The 16,035-nt window shown below is 41.6% G+C and overlaps 1 protein-coding gene across 3 annotated transcripts in view; it reads left to right on the top strand.

Annotated features, from left to right (window-relative positions):
* Positions 1-676: 676 nt before the first annotated feature.
* The window catches only part of nphp3 (nephronophthisis 3), a 76,200-nt gene continuing 60,841 nt past the window's right edge, over positions 677-16,035 (top strand). The window contains exons 1-9 of one of the 3 annotated variants that reach the window (XM_060921366.1): positions 677-763; positions 1,204-1,584; positions 2,154-2,279; positions 2,626-2,776; positions 4,508-4,660; positions 10,047-10,180; positions 10,255-10,415; positions 10,736-10,913; positions 15,925-15,999. In XM_060921366.1, the coding sequence (XP_060777349.1) occupies positions 1,261-1,584; positions 2,154-2,279; positions 2,626-2,776; positions 4,508-4,660; positions 10,047-10,180; positions 10,255-10,415; positions 10,736-10,913; positions 15,925-15,999 (1,302 nt within the window). In that variant the 5' untranslated portion in view covers positions 677-763; positions 1,204-1,260. Of the gene's footprint in view, positions 764-1,200; positions 1,585-2,153; positions 2,280-2,625; positions 2,777-4,507; positions 4,661-4,805; positions 4,865-10,046; positions 10,181-10,254; positions 10,416-10,735; positions 10,914-15,924; positions 16,000-16,035 lie in introns of those variants that run through there. The other 2 variants (XM_060921365.1, XM_060921367.1) reach the window with 2 other exon arrangements.

The following is a 16,035-nucleotide window of genomic DNA, read 5'->3' as shown; positions in this document are numbered from 1 at the left end:
TTTGCTTATACTGTTTATTTATACTGTTTATATTGTCTGAGTGTTTAGTCTGTGTGTAGTTCTTATCTAGTGTTTACACTGTTTATATTGTCTGAGTGTTTAGTCTATGTTTTGCTTATACTGTTTATTTATACTGTTTATATTGTCTGAGTGTTTAGTCTGTGTGTAGTTCTTATCTAGTGTTTACACTGTTTATATTGTCTGAGTGTTTAGTCTGTGTGTAGTTCTTATCTAGTGTTTACACTGTTTATATTGTCTGAGTGTTTAGTCTATGTTTTGCTTATACTGTTTATTTATACTGTTTATATTGTTTGAGTGTTTAGTCTATGTCTAGTTCCTATCTAGAGTGTTTATACTGTTTATATTGTTTGGTTTTTTTTCAATTATTCTATTTTTATTTATTGCATTGCCTGTTTGCACTGTGGGTCAGAGAGGACTGATATTTCATCTGTGCTGTATGTCGAGCATGTATAGCATATTTGACAATAAACTTGACTTGACTAAAACATTGCCACAGGAAGAAAGGATGCATTTTTAAATGGATTTCAAAACTTTAATTCAACATAGTGTGCTTCAGCTATTATTACATACAGTTGGCTGGTAACTATGGAAGAAGAGCCATGTGAGATTCAGGGACCACACGAGTTTGTCCTCAGAGGAGATCCGTAAAAGGAGGCGCGGCTAGTTGCCTGGTTTATCCGGAAGAAACGCATCACTATTTACCTTTAAATATCGCATACGCTGTTTGTCTGAAACTCAAGAGGTAAAATATTGATGTCAGTTACCACTTAGACTCACCTTGTGGCTGTTTCCAATGTCACGTGATATTTATGTAGGTGGAGTGTTTAACGAGAGTCCTCATCACTCTGAACAACAATGAAGGGCAGTTATTTACTTGCCCCACCCCACTCTCATTATTACAGTATTGTATGCATGTATTTTTCTGTCCTTGTTCTATCCTGTAACCTGTACACAGACTCTAATATGTTGTCAAAGCCAAAAGCTGTTTATGGAGTTACCTAACCACTGGTATTCTTTCACCTCGTCATTTAATAAAGTTAAACTTAATGTGGTAAATAAACAGTTCTACAGGATAGTGTACAGTTAATGAAATACTCAGTACTGATTTAGAAAGAATTGAGTTTTCTTTCTCAATATACACCATAATAATCCGTCTTGTTTCTCATCCATCTCTATCAGCAGGACCAGTGATGCTCCTGGTTGGCCCCAGGTTGCTAAATAGAGTTTCACAAGAACATTATGGGGACAGCATCATCTATAGTAAGTCCCGGAGATGTGATCGAGGATGGGTACGGGGCTGAGGGTGGAGAAGCATGCGAGATTCCTGTGGAAGTGAAGCCAAAAGCACGACTGGTCCGCAGCTCGTTCCGACGTGGCCCGCGGGTCATCGGTGCCAGCTTCAAATCCACAGGTTCTGTGGAACTGGAGTACGCTGCTGAATACGAGCGTCTTCGCAAGGACTATGAGATCTTCCGTGTAAGCAAGAACAATGAGATAGCAGCCATGCAGAAAAAAGAAGCCAAGCTGGACGAGGAGAACAAGAGACTCCGTGCTGAGCTGCAGGTACCAGAACAGAACCAGTGTGTGTCTCACAGGTGTCTGATCACTTTAGTCTAATAGTATTAACACAAGGCTTATATCTCATCTCATCTCATCATCTCTAGCCGCTTTATCCTTCTACAGGGTCGCAGGCAAGCTGGAGCCTATCCCAGCTGACTACGGGCGAAAGGCGGGGTACACCCTGGACAAGTCGCCAGGTCATCACAGGGCTGACACATAGACACAGACAACCATTCACACTCACATTCACACCTACGGTCAATTTAGAGTCACCGGTTAACCTAACCTGCATGTCTTTGGACTGTGGGGGAAACCGGAGCACCCGGAGGAAACCCACGCGGACACGGGGAGAACATGCAAACTCCACACAGAAAGGCCCTCGCCGGCCCCGGGGCTCGAACCCAGGACCTTCTTGCTGTGAGGCGACAGCGCTAACCACTACACCACCGTGCCACCCCACAAGGCTTATATGATTGTATAATACTTCTTACCTTTCATCAGAGGAGTGCATTTGTGACTTGATGAAAGAATATAACTGTATATAATGATGCTGTCTGTGCTGTGGTCATTAGGCCTTGCAAAAGACCTACCAGAAGATTCTCAGGGAGAAAGAAAGTGCTTTGGAGGCAAAATACCAGGCAATGGAGAGAGCAGCCACCTTTGAGCATGACCGAGACAAAGTGAAACGGCAATTTAAGGTGTGAATCTTCATTTGGTCTGTGGCTTGCACTTTCACAGATACAAGCAAGATGCAGTTTTATCTGAAATCATGATCTCGTGTTATTTATGGTTCTGTCTTGGTTCCTCCAATTCTTTCCTTTCCAATTATATTTGAGTATATTTTTATTCCACAAAGTATTGCGGTAATTATTAAGATCCGATTATGATCTCTAATGATTCTCTATCTCCAATAAAGATCTGTCAGGGTACGACCTCCATGACAAGCGATTATCAGTCCTAGTTTAGTACACTACCATCTGCTGTCCCATTGACACTCATCTGTTCTTACATCACCCCCTTTCTTTCTCCTCACTTGATGAACAGATCTTCCGTGAGACCAAAGAAAAGGAAATTCAGGATTTGCTAAGAGCAAAGCGTGATCTGGAGTCCAAACTGCAGCAGCTGCAGGCTCAGGGTATCCAGCTGTACGAGCCTATTGACTCTGACTCTGAAGACAACCGCACAAGTGTCACAAGTAAGCTATACTTATCTATATAATTAAATGTGCTCCTGATTTTCCAATATTGGGAACAATACGTAGTTCAGATACACTTACTTTGACACAATACAGTAATTAATGCTCATGGAAATAAATTAGCCGAGCAGTTTAAAACATGGGTATTGTCTGCCTTGTGAGATTTCTGACTGAGCAGCCAGAACGTTAGTCAGAAAATGGCCTGTGAGCTGAAGAGCACTCTAGAAAGAGCTGGAAGCAGCAGGTGCAGTTGCCACAGAGGAAAACAATAAGCAGTGCACTCCACTTCCACAGTCTCCATTCTTGGTCACCCAAGAAGAATCCTTTACTGAAGAAAAGGCTTGTTGAAGTGTGCTACAGAACATTTGGAGAAGCCTGTAGAGAGAATGTAATGTGCTCAGACAAGACAAAAAATGTTCCAAAGCATCATGTTTGAATCTATACATGACCCTAAAAAAAAATCATACCTACAGTGAAGTGCAGAGGTGGAAGCATCACATGCTGTTTCTCTTCTCATGGTACCAGTGGAATCCATATAATTGAAGGGAAAATTAAGATCGATGTTCTGGAAAATTCTTAAAGTATCTCTTGCCATCCACTAGGATGAGATGGGAGTAGACTTTCCAGTAGGACAATAATTGAAAATGTACTGCAAAGGGGAGACTAAATGGGTTCCATAGGAAGAAAATAAAGTTGTAATGGTCCAGTCAATCACTACACAAACCCAATAGAAAATCTGTAGAATGATCTGAAGATCATGATTGTCATTTTATTTAAAGTCTGTTAGTGCAGAAGAATAAGCCCACCTATACACTGTGAGATTAGTTTCATTGTACAGGAAATGGTGTAACAGAAAAGTGTTTGCCCTGTCATCTGGAGATCGCTAGTTCGAATCCTGATGATGCCATAGCTTTTACAGCGATGCGAGCCAATCATGGGTGTCTGTGAGCCCACGCATACAGAAGTAGGCGGATCGCGCCTTCCTCCAAGTGTGTTACGCCACCCACTAACGTTACGTAAGCGGTGTTTTGAAAGCAAAGTGAAGAGCGATGCAGTAGGTTTGCGTGACATGCCTCAGAGGAAGCACATGATGACGTTTGCCATCACTGGTTTGTAATTGTTGTGCAATATGGGAGATCTGTCTGGTGGGTGGGACTTCAAGTCAAGTTTATTTGTATAGCGCTTTTAACAATAAACATTGTTGCAAAGCAGCTTTACAGAATTTGAACGACTTAAAACATGAGCTAATTTTATCCCTAATCTATCCCCAATGAGCAAGCCTGTGGCGACGGTGGCAAGGAAAAACTCCCTCAGACGACATGAGGAAGAAACCTCGAGAGGAACCAGACTCAAAAGGGAACCCATCCTCATTTGGGCAACAACAGACAGCCTGACTATAATATTAACAGTTTTAACATGAGGACAGTTTCGTTGATGTTATAACTCTTCATTGATGGAAACTTGAGTGCAAAACTGTTCATGATAACTGCAATCCTAAAGTTAGCAAGACAACTGTAGTCCTCAGCCATAAAAGCATTACTGTAAGAGTCCAGAGCATCCTCCAGGTATAACCCTCAACTGTCCTCATGGGGCCGTCCTTCACAGGAGCGGTGCGATTAAAAAAAAGAAAAAAAGAAGTGCGACTTCCACTTTATTGCACTTTTGTATTGATTGGAATAATTTTTTTCCTAACCCCCCCGTCCTTTTCCTCCTTTCCTCCTTTGACTCTAGCTGCAGGGACTCAGTGTGAGTACTGGAGTGGAGGCATTCTGGGTAGTGAGCCTTCCATGGGGAGCATGATGCAACTGCAGCAGGGTCACAGAGGGCCTGAGTTTGCCCACAGTCTCATCGATGTGGAGGGGCCATTCGCCAATGTCAGCAGAGGTTAAAGTTCCTCATAGCACACTTAGACTGTGATTTGCTTGTGTACAACTGAAAGTGCATACCAGCTTGATTACAGGGTCTATAAATTATTGATCTTGTATTTTTGCCTTAATCAAGATACAATTTTGACTATTTCTACCTATAGTTGGTTTTGGAAATGAATGAATGAAGTCACTTTGGACAATGAATGCGACCAGAGGGCAGGTATTAAATTAGTGGAAGCTTCTTTGCACAATTTGAACACACAATAAAACCATGTAGAAATACTGTATTCAGAAAGTTTCAACATGATGAGCTAATATTACCATGGTAAAGTTGGTTAAATATTAGATGTTTGCTGCAGGTACCAAGAGTGTTCAAGGAGAACCTGTGAAATAATTTTCTTTCACATACGTCTTTCTTTCATATCACTTACGTTTTCTTTCACATCAGTGGAGTGATTTTATTTTATATTCATATTATATTTTTGAACAGGTTTTGGGCATGTCTTACTGCTCTTATTCAACATCATTTGCTCCTTTCCCAAATCCCTTCATGCATTGTGCGCTGGGAACTTCCGGTGGCTCGCCTCCTGTTGCTGATAACGGTACAAAAGCAAATATTGAGCTATAAAATCCTTTTCGATGTTCAAATATCGGATGTAAGCTGAAATGTGATTGCCTTTATTTGTCAAGTTACTGGTTCCATGGTATTTTTTGTCAGCACAGAAGCTTTTAGTCAGTCATTCTTATTATCGCATTGTCTTTGGCTCTGACTGACTGCACTGCCACTGCATTCTGTGGTGCTTACTATTATAGTCTAACTGTACTAGCATACATCCAGTGAGCGAGAAATCCTATGATGTAGATCAGGGGTTCTCAACCTTTTCTACTTTAAGGCCCACCTATTCATACTTGTAACGAGTCTGGGCCCATTAAAAAAGATCCCCAATTGTTTAAGCTCATCTGTTCTACAACCCCAGTTCCAAAAAAGTTGGGACAAAGTACAAATTGTAAATAAAAACGGAATGCAATGATGTGGAAGTTTCAAAATTCCATATTTTATTCAGAATAGAACATAGATGACATATCAAATGTTTAAACTGAGAAAATGTATCATTTAAAGAGAAAAATTAGGTGATTTTAAATTTCATGACAACAACACATCTCAAAAAAGTTGGGACAAGGCCATGTTTACCACTGTGAGACATCCCCTTTTCTCTTTACAACAGTCTGTAAACGTCTGGGGACTGAGGAGACAAGTTGCTCAAGTTTAGGGATAGGAATGCTAACCCATTCTTGTCTAATGTAGGATTCTAGTTGCTCAACTGTCTTAGGGTTTTTTTGTCGTATCTTCCGTTTTACGATGCGCCAAATGTTTTCTATGGGTGAAAGATCTGGACTGCAGGCTGGCCAGTTCAGTACCCGGACCCTTCTTCTATGCAGCCATGATGCTGTAATTGATGCAGTATGTGGTTTGGCATTGTCATGTTGGAAAATGCAAGGTCTTCCCTGAAAGAGACGTCGTCTGGATGGGAGCATATGTTGCTCTAGAACCTGGATATACCTTTCAGCATTGATGGTGTCTTTCCAGATGTGTAAGCTGCCCATGCCACACGCACTAATGCAACCCCATACCATCAGAGATGCAGGCTTCTGAACTGAGCGCTGATAACAACTTGGGTCGTCCTTCTCCTCTTTAGTCCGAATGACACGGCGTCCCTGATTTCCATAAAGAACTTCAAATTTTGATTCGTCTGACCACAGAACAGTTTTCCACTTTGCCACAGTCCATTTTAAATGAGCCTTGGCCCAGAGAAGACGTCTGCACTTCTGGATCACGTTTAGATACGGCTTCTTCTTTGAACTATAGAGTTTTAGCTGGCAACGGCAGATGGCACGGTGAATTGTGTTCACAGATAATGTTCTCTGGAAATATTCCTGAGCTTGTTTTGTGATTTCCAATACAGAAGCATGCCTGTATGTGATGCAGTGCCGTCTAAGGGCCCGAAGATCACGGGCAACCAGTATGGTTTTCCGGCCTTGACCCTTACGCACACAGATTCTTCCAGATTCTCTGAATCTTTTGATGATATTATGCACTGTAGATGATGATATGTTCAAAGTCTTTGCAATTTTACACTGTCAAACCCCTTTCTGATATTGCTCCACTATTTGTCGGCACAGAATTAGGGGATTGATGATCCTCTTCCCATCTTTACTTCTGAGAGCCACTGCCACTCCAAGATGCTCTTTTTATACCCAGTCATGTTAATGACCTATTGCCAATTGACCTAATGAGTTGCAATTTGGTCCTCCAGCTGTTCCTTTTTTGTACCTTTAACTTTTCCAGCCTCTTATTGCCCCTGTCCCAACTTTTTTGAGATGTGTTGCTGTCATGAAATTTCAAATGAGCCAGTACTTAGCATGACATTTCAAAATGTCTCAAAGTTGGAAAACTTCCATCTATTGAGCTCCCTGACATCTCAAACTATCTGGTGCTGTAGACATCGTTCTACACGGGGACACAGATGAAAACCTGGAAGAGCATGGAGGTGTACAGCTTTTAATATGTGGCTGGGTTAAAGATCTGGGGATCAAGACACTACAAGGTAGACGGATCTAAGTGTTGGAAGAGTGTTCATTAGCAGGCATTATATTTACAAAAATGAAACACAAACGAAAGCAGAGTATTTACCCAGCGTTATGAACATGGCTAGAAACAAATGTGATAATGATAAAACTTCGCAAAGCCTCTGTGAAAACAGCATCCGTGTCTGTGTGTGCTGATTGCGCTCAAATCAGTATCAGGTGTTTCCCATAACGGCTGAGTCCCAAGCGCGCACATAGTGCACTCTGTGAGTGCACGTGGCTGCTCGAGCTGTGTCCGACTCAGGCGCGCAAAGGCGTGATGGTTAAGTGCTTACCCACTGTGTGACCACAACTTTTAGCTTGTGTATATCGCCACCAAAATGCCTCATTTTCATCAATAACCCATCACAAAGCATCACGAGCTGTAGTGTGACACTAGCTTAATGAGGTGGCTGTGACATCGGATGCAACCCAGCAATTGTACTCTACTATGAGTAAAAATTAGCTTCAACTTCAAAACAAAAATTCAGTGGTTGAGAAACACTGATGTAGCTTGGATATTAAAGATTTAATGCTTAGCTGAGGTTTGACTTTGACATGGCATGCTTGAGGCTAAGCAACAATCATCTTAGCCGCTAGCTGCTTGTACATTTGACACTAATTTAATGACTTTTACCTCTTCTGCTTTCCAGTGCAACCAGGAACATTCTACATTGATCCCAGTGGTCCATGGTGGTGGATAAAATATTTGGAGAGTAATTACTGATGATTCACTTCATGAACTGAAGAGATCTCATCCATTTGTATGGATCTAAAGCAGACGTGAATTCAGACATTTCTTCTGAGATACTATTACTGTACCCCTGTCACCCCACTGACGTCAGATGTTTATCAGTCTGCTGGTCTGACATAGAAATGTTGAAAGAAATTTCATCACTGACATTGAACAGACGGGTGAAAGATATACTGTCACTCAGTAGAGTCTGCAGAAAGCAGTGGCAGTGCAGTCAGTCAGAGCCAAAGTCGATGCAATAATATGAGGATGACCAATTAAAAGCTGCTGTGCTGATGAAAAATACCATGGAACCAGTAATTAGACAAATAAAGCCAATCTAATAACACATTTCCGCTTACATCCGATATTTGAACATTGAAAATGATTTTATGGCCCAATATTTGTTTTTATACCCTTATCAACAATGTGAGTCAAGCCACCGGAAGTTCCCAGCGTGCAATGTATGCTGGGATTTGGGACAGGGGTGAATGCTTGAGTCATACCTTGTGTCCAAAATCGCTCCCTACTCACTATATAGTGAGGACGCCATTTTGTAGTGCTGTTTGAAACCTTAGTGAAGATTATTTACACCCTATATAGTGCACTCAAAGTATCCCACAATGCATCATGAAAAGTAGTGTACAACCGATGGTCACTAACCAAAGCAATATATCCCATCATGCATTGCGGTTGCACTGAAAGAAATCAAATTAAAAGTTTCAAATTTGATTTAATAAAAAGGTAAAGAAGAAAGTATTCAGCCTTGATTTAAAAAAAAAAAACCTGAAAGATGCAAGTCCTTTGTATTGATTAATGTGGGAAATACGCTCAGTATAATATGTATCACAAAAATACATGCATGTATTTATTATTTTGAAAACCCACCAGCCGACTGATCTGGCACGTTTTAATTGTGTGACAGTAGTGACGTAAATACCAGCGCGACTGACTAGTGTCTGAAAGCGTTTTTTTCATTTTACCAATGAGCTCACTATATAGTCCTCTATATAGTAATTCCCTATATAGGGAGTGGTGAACGAGTGAGTGATTTCGGACACAGGGATAGAATACCAGTCAAAAGTTTGGACACACCTACTTGACTCATTCATAAAACTTTCTGTATTTTGACACTCTTCTACATTGTAGAACAATACTAAGGACATCAAAACAATGAAATGAAATGGAACATATATTGAATTATGTGGTAAACAAAAAAGTGCTTAAACGATGGTTCATATTTTAGATTATTCAAAGTGTCCAACGTTTACCTTGATGACGCTTTGTACACTATTGGTGTTATCTTAACCAGTTTCATGAGGTGGTCACCTGGAATGCTTATTTCAATTAACAGGTTTGCCTCGTCAAAAGTTAATTAGTGCGATTTCTTGCTTCTTACTGTGTTTAAGATCAAATAGTTAATCATAAAATTACAGTAAATAGCCTTATTCCACAACTGTAGTAATCCATATGTCAAGAACCGCTTAGCTAAGTAAAGAGAAACGACATCCATCATTAAGACATGAAGTGACCTTTTTTTAATGAATAAAAATAAAGAAAAACCACTGAATTAGGAGGTGTGTACAGACTTTTGACTGGTAATGTAGTTGTGGCTTGTTTCTAAGATACAAACCTGCTACAGCTATTAGGAACAAAAAGCACATGCAATCAACTCATTTACTTATTGTTTTCTCCCCCTACTTTGCATGTAATTCCTTTTTTTGCAGTTATTCTTTGCAAACAACTTGCAATATGCCTCCTAACTACAATTTCAGCTCTTTATCTTCAGGTCTTTTGGATCTTGTTGAAAGTCCTGGTTCTGTGATTAGTAAATAACAAGATGCAAATCTTATTGCTCAGATGTTTATATTCTAGTTACAACATCGTTCATTAAAAGTAAAGTGCATTCCACAAACAAGACACTTCTGTTCTCCGAGGCTTGGAACTTATTAACCATAATTTGATTAAGACTGTAGTTCATCATTATAGTGAACAGATGTATTTAAATGAGGGCCATTACATTGACGTGGAGTGTGTGTTACAGATGATTGGGATGCAGCAGTGGCCAGCCTGCTGCAGGTTTCTCCTCATGTGTCTCAGGCTTTATGGAGTAACACAGTCCGCTGTTACCTCATCTACACACAAGAGACCAGAGCTGAACTCCATGCCTTTATACAGGTACATGTTCACACACAACCCCGTACATTGTCAGGCCAACTGAACATATAACCTGTGTTCTCTGTGTCTCTCAGAATCATGCTCCTGGTTTGAAGAGGTTTTGTGAGAGTTTGGGCCATTTCTACTTAACTGTGTGCTTCCCTGAGGAAAAAGCTGCTCTGTATGTTACTGAGCGCCAGCTGGAGCTTGAGAAGAGCTCGGTGTGTGTGCTGCTGCTTAAGTCCTCAGTGTCCAGGCAAGGAGCGTGCACGCACATAAATATTGAAAGGAAATGTCTAACTCCTTTGTGAGCCTTTTGAAATTTCATTGCAGTGAGCTGGTTAATCAATCAGACAAAGGATCACTTTATAAATCTGAACATTTTCCCAAAAGTGTTCTCTCAAGCTGAAATGATGTAATCACTGTGATTACATTGTCTGAATGTGATGAAATTAATATGAACTAGAACCCCAAGTTATCTTGGTACTCATGTGGCTCATTTCTTATTTTGCATGCATAGTGGAAAGACATCCTTGTTTATTTGTGAATGTTGACATCCTTTTTCTTACTGTATAGTTGTGTAATGGAAGATGTTGAGGAGGCATTTGTACGGACACCAGACTCTCATCCTTTGCTAGTTTATCTAAATACGGGGGAAAAGAAAGGAGAGTGTGACGGGGCTTCCTATCTGAGTCAGGCCTCTAGAGACCTGTTGGAGAAGGTTAACAATGCAGACAAGGCCGCTAAAGTTAAGGTAGGACACTCTTATGTATAGTGCTTAGACAAATATCCCACAACATAACCTAGAAATGGCACACGTGTATATGAAAACAGTGGAAAATGTTGTAACATGCTGCACACTTTGTGGGTCCAAGATTTAGAACTACTAGTCACTAAATGCACTATGGTGTCCTCCATAATACTGACCGAGAGGGACACCTAGCGTGTGTGTTATTCCATAAAATCAAGTCGTACATGAGCTGAGGGCCTATAGCCTATGTGAGCTATAAACCATGTATGACGAAATTGTAGGTACAATAGTACCATTTCTCACACGTGGCTCCAAAATTGTCAGTGCAGTTGCACTCCTCACACGAGGCACCAAAATTATGTGGGTGCAATTGCATTATTAAATCAGTCTCGTATCAGTTCATTAATTTTACTAATCAATATTTCTATTAATGATTAAATTAGTAAATGAATTACTCTAGTGATACACTAGATCATTGAAGGCAATGTGAATTCTTTGATGGCAGAGGATGGTTTCAAGTAATACTGCAGCACAACAGACAAGACACAGTTTCTTGTAAATATTTAATTTACAATTTAAATATTTATTAAATTGACAATCAAATGAGAGAATAATACTGATCAGGTACATTCACTAATACTAGCAGCAGTTTAACAAATCAAGGCACAAAAATGGTGATATGAGGCAACAAGATTAGGTGTGTGTGTATTTTATATATAATATTTTACACGTGTGTGTGTGTGTGTGTATCTATTTCTAAGGCGCTCAGATGATTGTTTATAAGTAGCGAGGAAGCTGTAAAGGATGGTCTCCATTTTTTATTTTGTTAAAAAGACGTCAATCACACTTCTTCAGAAGCTCCGTGATGTTAAAATTAGTTGATGAATAGTGTCTCTTATAGCATCTTTTTAAAAAGCATTGGACAACAGTAAGCTCTGAAACACTAGCAGTGTAAACTGGAAGGCCATACAATATTTTCGGGAGAACTATCGCATTAAAAAAATGATCTTCGTCTTGCCTGTAACCTTAGATGAAGTAGATCATCTCTTTAATGTGATAGTTCAGTTTACAGAGGGCTTTGCAGAACAAACAGCTTGCTGTCCAGCCCTGAACTCCCCAAGAGGTTGACACAGTTTTAATGTCCTAAATGAACAGGCTTGTGAGGGTGATGAGATTAATTACTCTGCATCCACAGCACCCATGATGCTACAGTGGGGCAAAAAAGTATTTAGTCAGTCACCAATTGTGCAAGTTCTCCCACTTAAAAAGATGAGAGAGGCCTGTAATTTTCATCATAGGTATACCTCAACTATGAGAGACAAAATGAGAAGAAAAAAAAAATCCAGAAAATCACATTGTCTGATTTTTAAAGAATTTATTTGCAAATTATGGTGGAAAACAAGTATTTGGTCAATAACAAAAGTTTATTTCAAGACTTTGTTATATACCCTTTGTTGGCAATGACAGAGGTCAAACGTTTTCTGTAAGTCTTCACAAGGTTTTCACACACTGTTGCTGGTATTTTGGCCCATTCCTCCATGTAGATCTCCTCTAGAGCAGTGATGTTTTGGGGCTGTCGCTGGGCAACACGGACTTTCAACTCCCTCCAAAGATTTTCTATGGGGTTGAGATCTGGAGACTGGCTAGGCCACTCCAGGACCTTGAAATGCTTCTTACGAAGCCACTCCTTTGTTGCCCGGGCGATGTGTTTGGGATCATTGTCATGCTGAAAGACCCAGCCACGTTTCATCTTCAATGCCCTTGCTGATGGAAGGTGGTTTTCACTCAAAATCTCACGATACATGGCCCCATTCATTCTTTCCTTTACACGGATCAGTCGTCCTGGTCCCTTTGCAGAAAAACAGCCCCAAAGCATGATGTTTCCACCCCCATCCTTCACAGTAGGTATGGTGCTCTTTGGATGCAACTCAGCATTCTTTCTTCTCCAAACACGACAAGTTGAGTTTTTACCAAAAAGTTCTATTTTGGTTTCATCTGACCATATGACATTCTCCCAATCCTCTTCTGGATCATCCAAATGCTCTCTAGCAAACTTCAGACGGGCCTGGACATGTACTGGCTTAAGCAGGGGTACACGTCTGGCACTGCAGGATTTGAGTCCCTGGTGGTGTAGTGTGTTACTGATGGTAGCCTTTGATAATACTTTGACTAAATACTTTGGTCCCAGCTCTCTGCAGGTCATTCACTAGGTCCCCCCGTGTGGTTCTGGGATTTTTGCTCACCGTTCTTGTGATCATTTTGACCCCACGGGGTGAGATCTTGCGTGGAGCCCCAGATCGAGGGAGCTCATCAGTGGTCTTGTATGTCTTCCATTTTCTAATAATTGCTCCCACAGTTGATTTCTTCACACCAAGCTGTTTACCTATTGCAGATTCAGTCTTCCCAGCCTGGTGCAGGTCTACTATTTTGTTTCTGGTGTCCTTTGACAGCTCTTTGGTCTTGGCCATAGTGGAGTTTGGAGTGTGACTGTTTGAGGTTGTGGACAGGTGTCTTTTATACTGATAACGAGTTCAAACAGGTGCCATTAATACAGGTAACGAGTGGAGGACAGAGGAGCCTCTTAAAAAAGTTGTTACAGGTCTGTGAGAGCCAGAAATCTTGCTTGTTTGTAAGTGACCAAATACTTATTTTACCGAGGAATTTACCAATTAAGTCATTAAAAATCCTACAATGTGATTTCCTGGAGAATTCGACCAATAGTCGAACCTCGGATCCAGGAGGAACAATGCGGTTTTCGTCCTGGTCGCGGAACACTGGACCGGCTCTATACCCTTCATAGGGTGCTCGAGGGTTCATGGGAGTTTGCCCAACCAGTCCACATGTGCTTTGTGGATCTGGAGAAGGCATTCGACCGTGTCCCCCGTGGTATTCTGTGGGGGGTGCTTCGGGAGTATGGGGTTCGGGGCTCTTTGCTAAGGGCTGTCCGGTCCCTGTACGAACGGAGCAGGAGTCTGGTTCGCATTGCCGGCAGTAAGTCAGACCTGTTCCCGGTGCATGTTGGACTCCGTCAGGGCTGCCCTTTGTCACCGGTTCTGTTCATAATTTTTATGGACAGAATTTCTAGGCGCAGCCAGGGGCCGGAAGGAATCCTGTTTGGGAACCACAGGATTTCATCTCTGCTTTTTGCGGATGATGTTGTCCTGTTGGCTTCTTCAAACCAGGACCTTCAGCATGCACTGGGGCGGTTTGCAGTCGAGTGTGAAGCGGCTGGGATGAGAATCAGCACCTCCAAGTCCGAGGCCATGGTTCTCGACCGGAAAAGGGTGGCTTGCCCTCTCCAGGTTGGTGGAGAAGTCCTGCCTCAAGTGGAGGAGTTTAAGTATCTCGGGATCTTGTTCACGAGTGAGGGAAGGATGGAGCGTGAGATCGACAGGCGGATCGGTGCAGCCTCCGCAGTGATGCGGTCGCTTTACCGGTCCGTCGTGGTGAAGAAGGAGCTGAGCCAAAAGGTGAAGCTCTCAATTTACCGGTCGATCTACGTTCCGACTCTCACCTATGGTCATGAGCTTTGGGTAATGACAGAAAGAACAAGATCGCGGATACAAGCGGCTGAAATGAGTTTCCTTCGCAGGGTGGCTGGGCGCTCCCTTAGAGATAGGGTGAGAAGCACAGTCACTCGGGAGGAGCTCGGAGTAGAGCCGCTGCTCCTCCACATCGAGAGGAACCAGCTGAGGTGGCTCGGGCATCTTTTTCGGATGCCTCCTGGACGCCTCCCTGGGGAGGTGTTCCAGGCATGTCCCCCCGGGAGGAGGCCCCGGGGAAGACCCAGGACACGCTGGAGGGACTATGTCTCTCGGCTGGCCTGGGAACGCCTCGGTGTTCTTCCCGAGGAGCTGGCCGAGGTGTCTGGGGAAAGGGAAGTTTGGGCTTCCATGCTTAGACTGCTGCCTCCGCGACCCGGTCCTGGATAAGCGGAAGAAGACGAGACGAGACATGATTTCCTGGATTCTTTCCCCCCATTCTGTCTCTCATAGTTGAAGTGTACCTATGATGAAAATTACAGGCCTCTCTCATCTTTTTAAGTGGGAGAACTTGCACAATTGGTGGCTGACTAAATACTTTTTTGCCCCACTGTACATGCTGTCTCAAACAGCAGCCCACGCATCATGGCCAAAAAAAAAAAATTTATTAATTTTAGAGTCTGTCATATGTGACTGTGCAGATTTGACAATGACAAGATAAGGATTATAAGATTGGAGCACTTTATGGAAACTTGAGACATGACCATGAGAATACAAACAAGGATGAGCATGACCTAGCAGAAACCTTTTACACTAAGGTGTCACGACCTAGACAATGTGACTTGCACTCAGCAAGGAAATGAGTAAACAGGAAAACTCTACCAGTTCCAAAGGAAACTGCCCTGGTGATTGGGATAGGAATGAAAGGAAGTACAACATTAATTATAATTTAAAACATTAAAATTTCATACTTCATTTGTGTATATATAAACAACTTGTCTTAAATGCATGTAATGATAATGCATGACTGATGCTTTGAGCACAGTGTATAAACACATATTAGGGCTTGTAAAGCCATTGGCCCATAGTTAATTTTCATTAATACTGTAGTTTGTTGGCTCATTGCACCTATACTATGATAGGTGAGTACCATGTTGAAAGTTGCTTTTAAAAATGTGTCCTCAGAGTTATAGGTCTATGTATTGTTTTTTTTTTTTTTTTACAGCAATGCCATCTAACATTAGGGAAAGCAAAAGATGTTCTTGTCTGTATTCTCTTTGACATGTTTAAACACTATACCGCCTCTGACTTGCTCATCAGAGATCTAAATCTGCATTCAGATTTCTGTAAATCTACTTTAACAATATCTATTTAGTTTAATTAATTGAAGATAGGCTTTATCCTGGTTAGCCTTTCACTTTCTATAGATAATTCAAGAAATGTAATTTGTTTGACTTTATCATTGGTTTGTGTTCAACTGATTCATCTATGTATGTGTGTGCATGCTCAGAGATGTGTGTTTTGATGTGCAGGTGGTGGACCACTCAGGATCTGCTGAGGAGGGAGCAGCACTTATTTATGCTCAGCTGGAAAAGATTATAAAACAGGTACATGCTCTCCGACACGCTGACAAATTAGCACTG

The sequence above is a fragment of the Neoarius graeffei genome, chromosome 5, assembly GCF_027579695.1.
Source record: "Neoarius graeffei isolate fNeoGra1 chromosome 5, fNeoGra1.pri, whole genome shotgun sequence".
Lineage (NCBI taxonomy): Eukaryota > Metazoa > Chordata > Actinopteri > Siluriformes > Ariidae > Neoarius > Neoarius graeffei.
The sequence above is the reverse complement of the archived record's forward strand: the minus strand, read 5'-3'. Positions and strand labels throughout refer to the sequence as shown.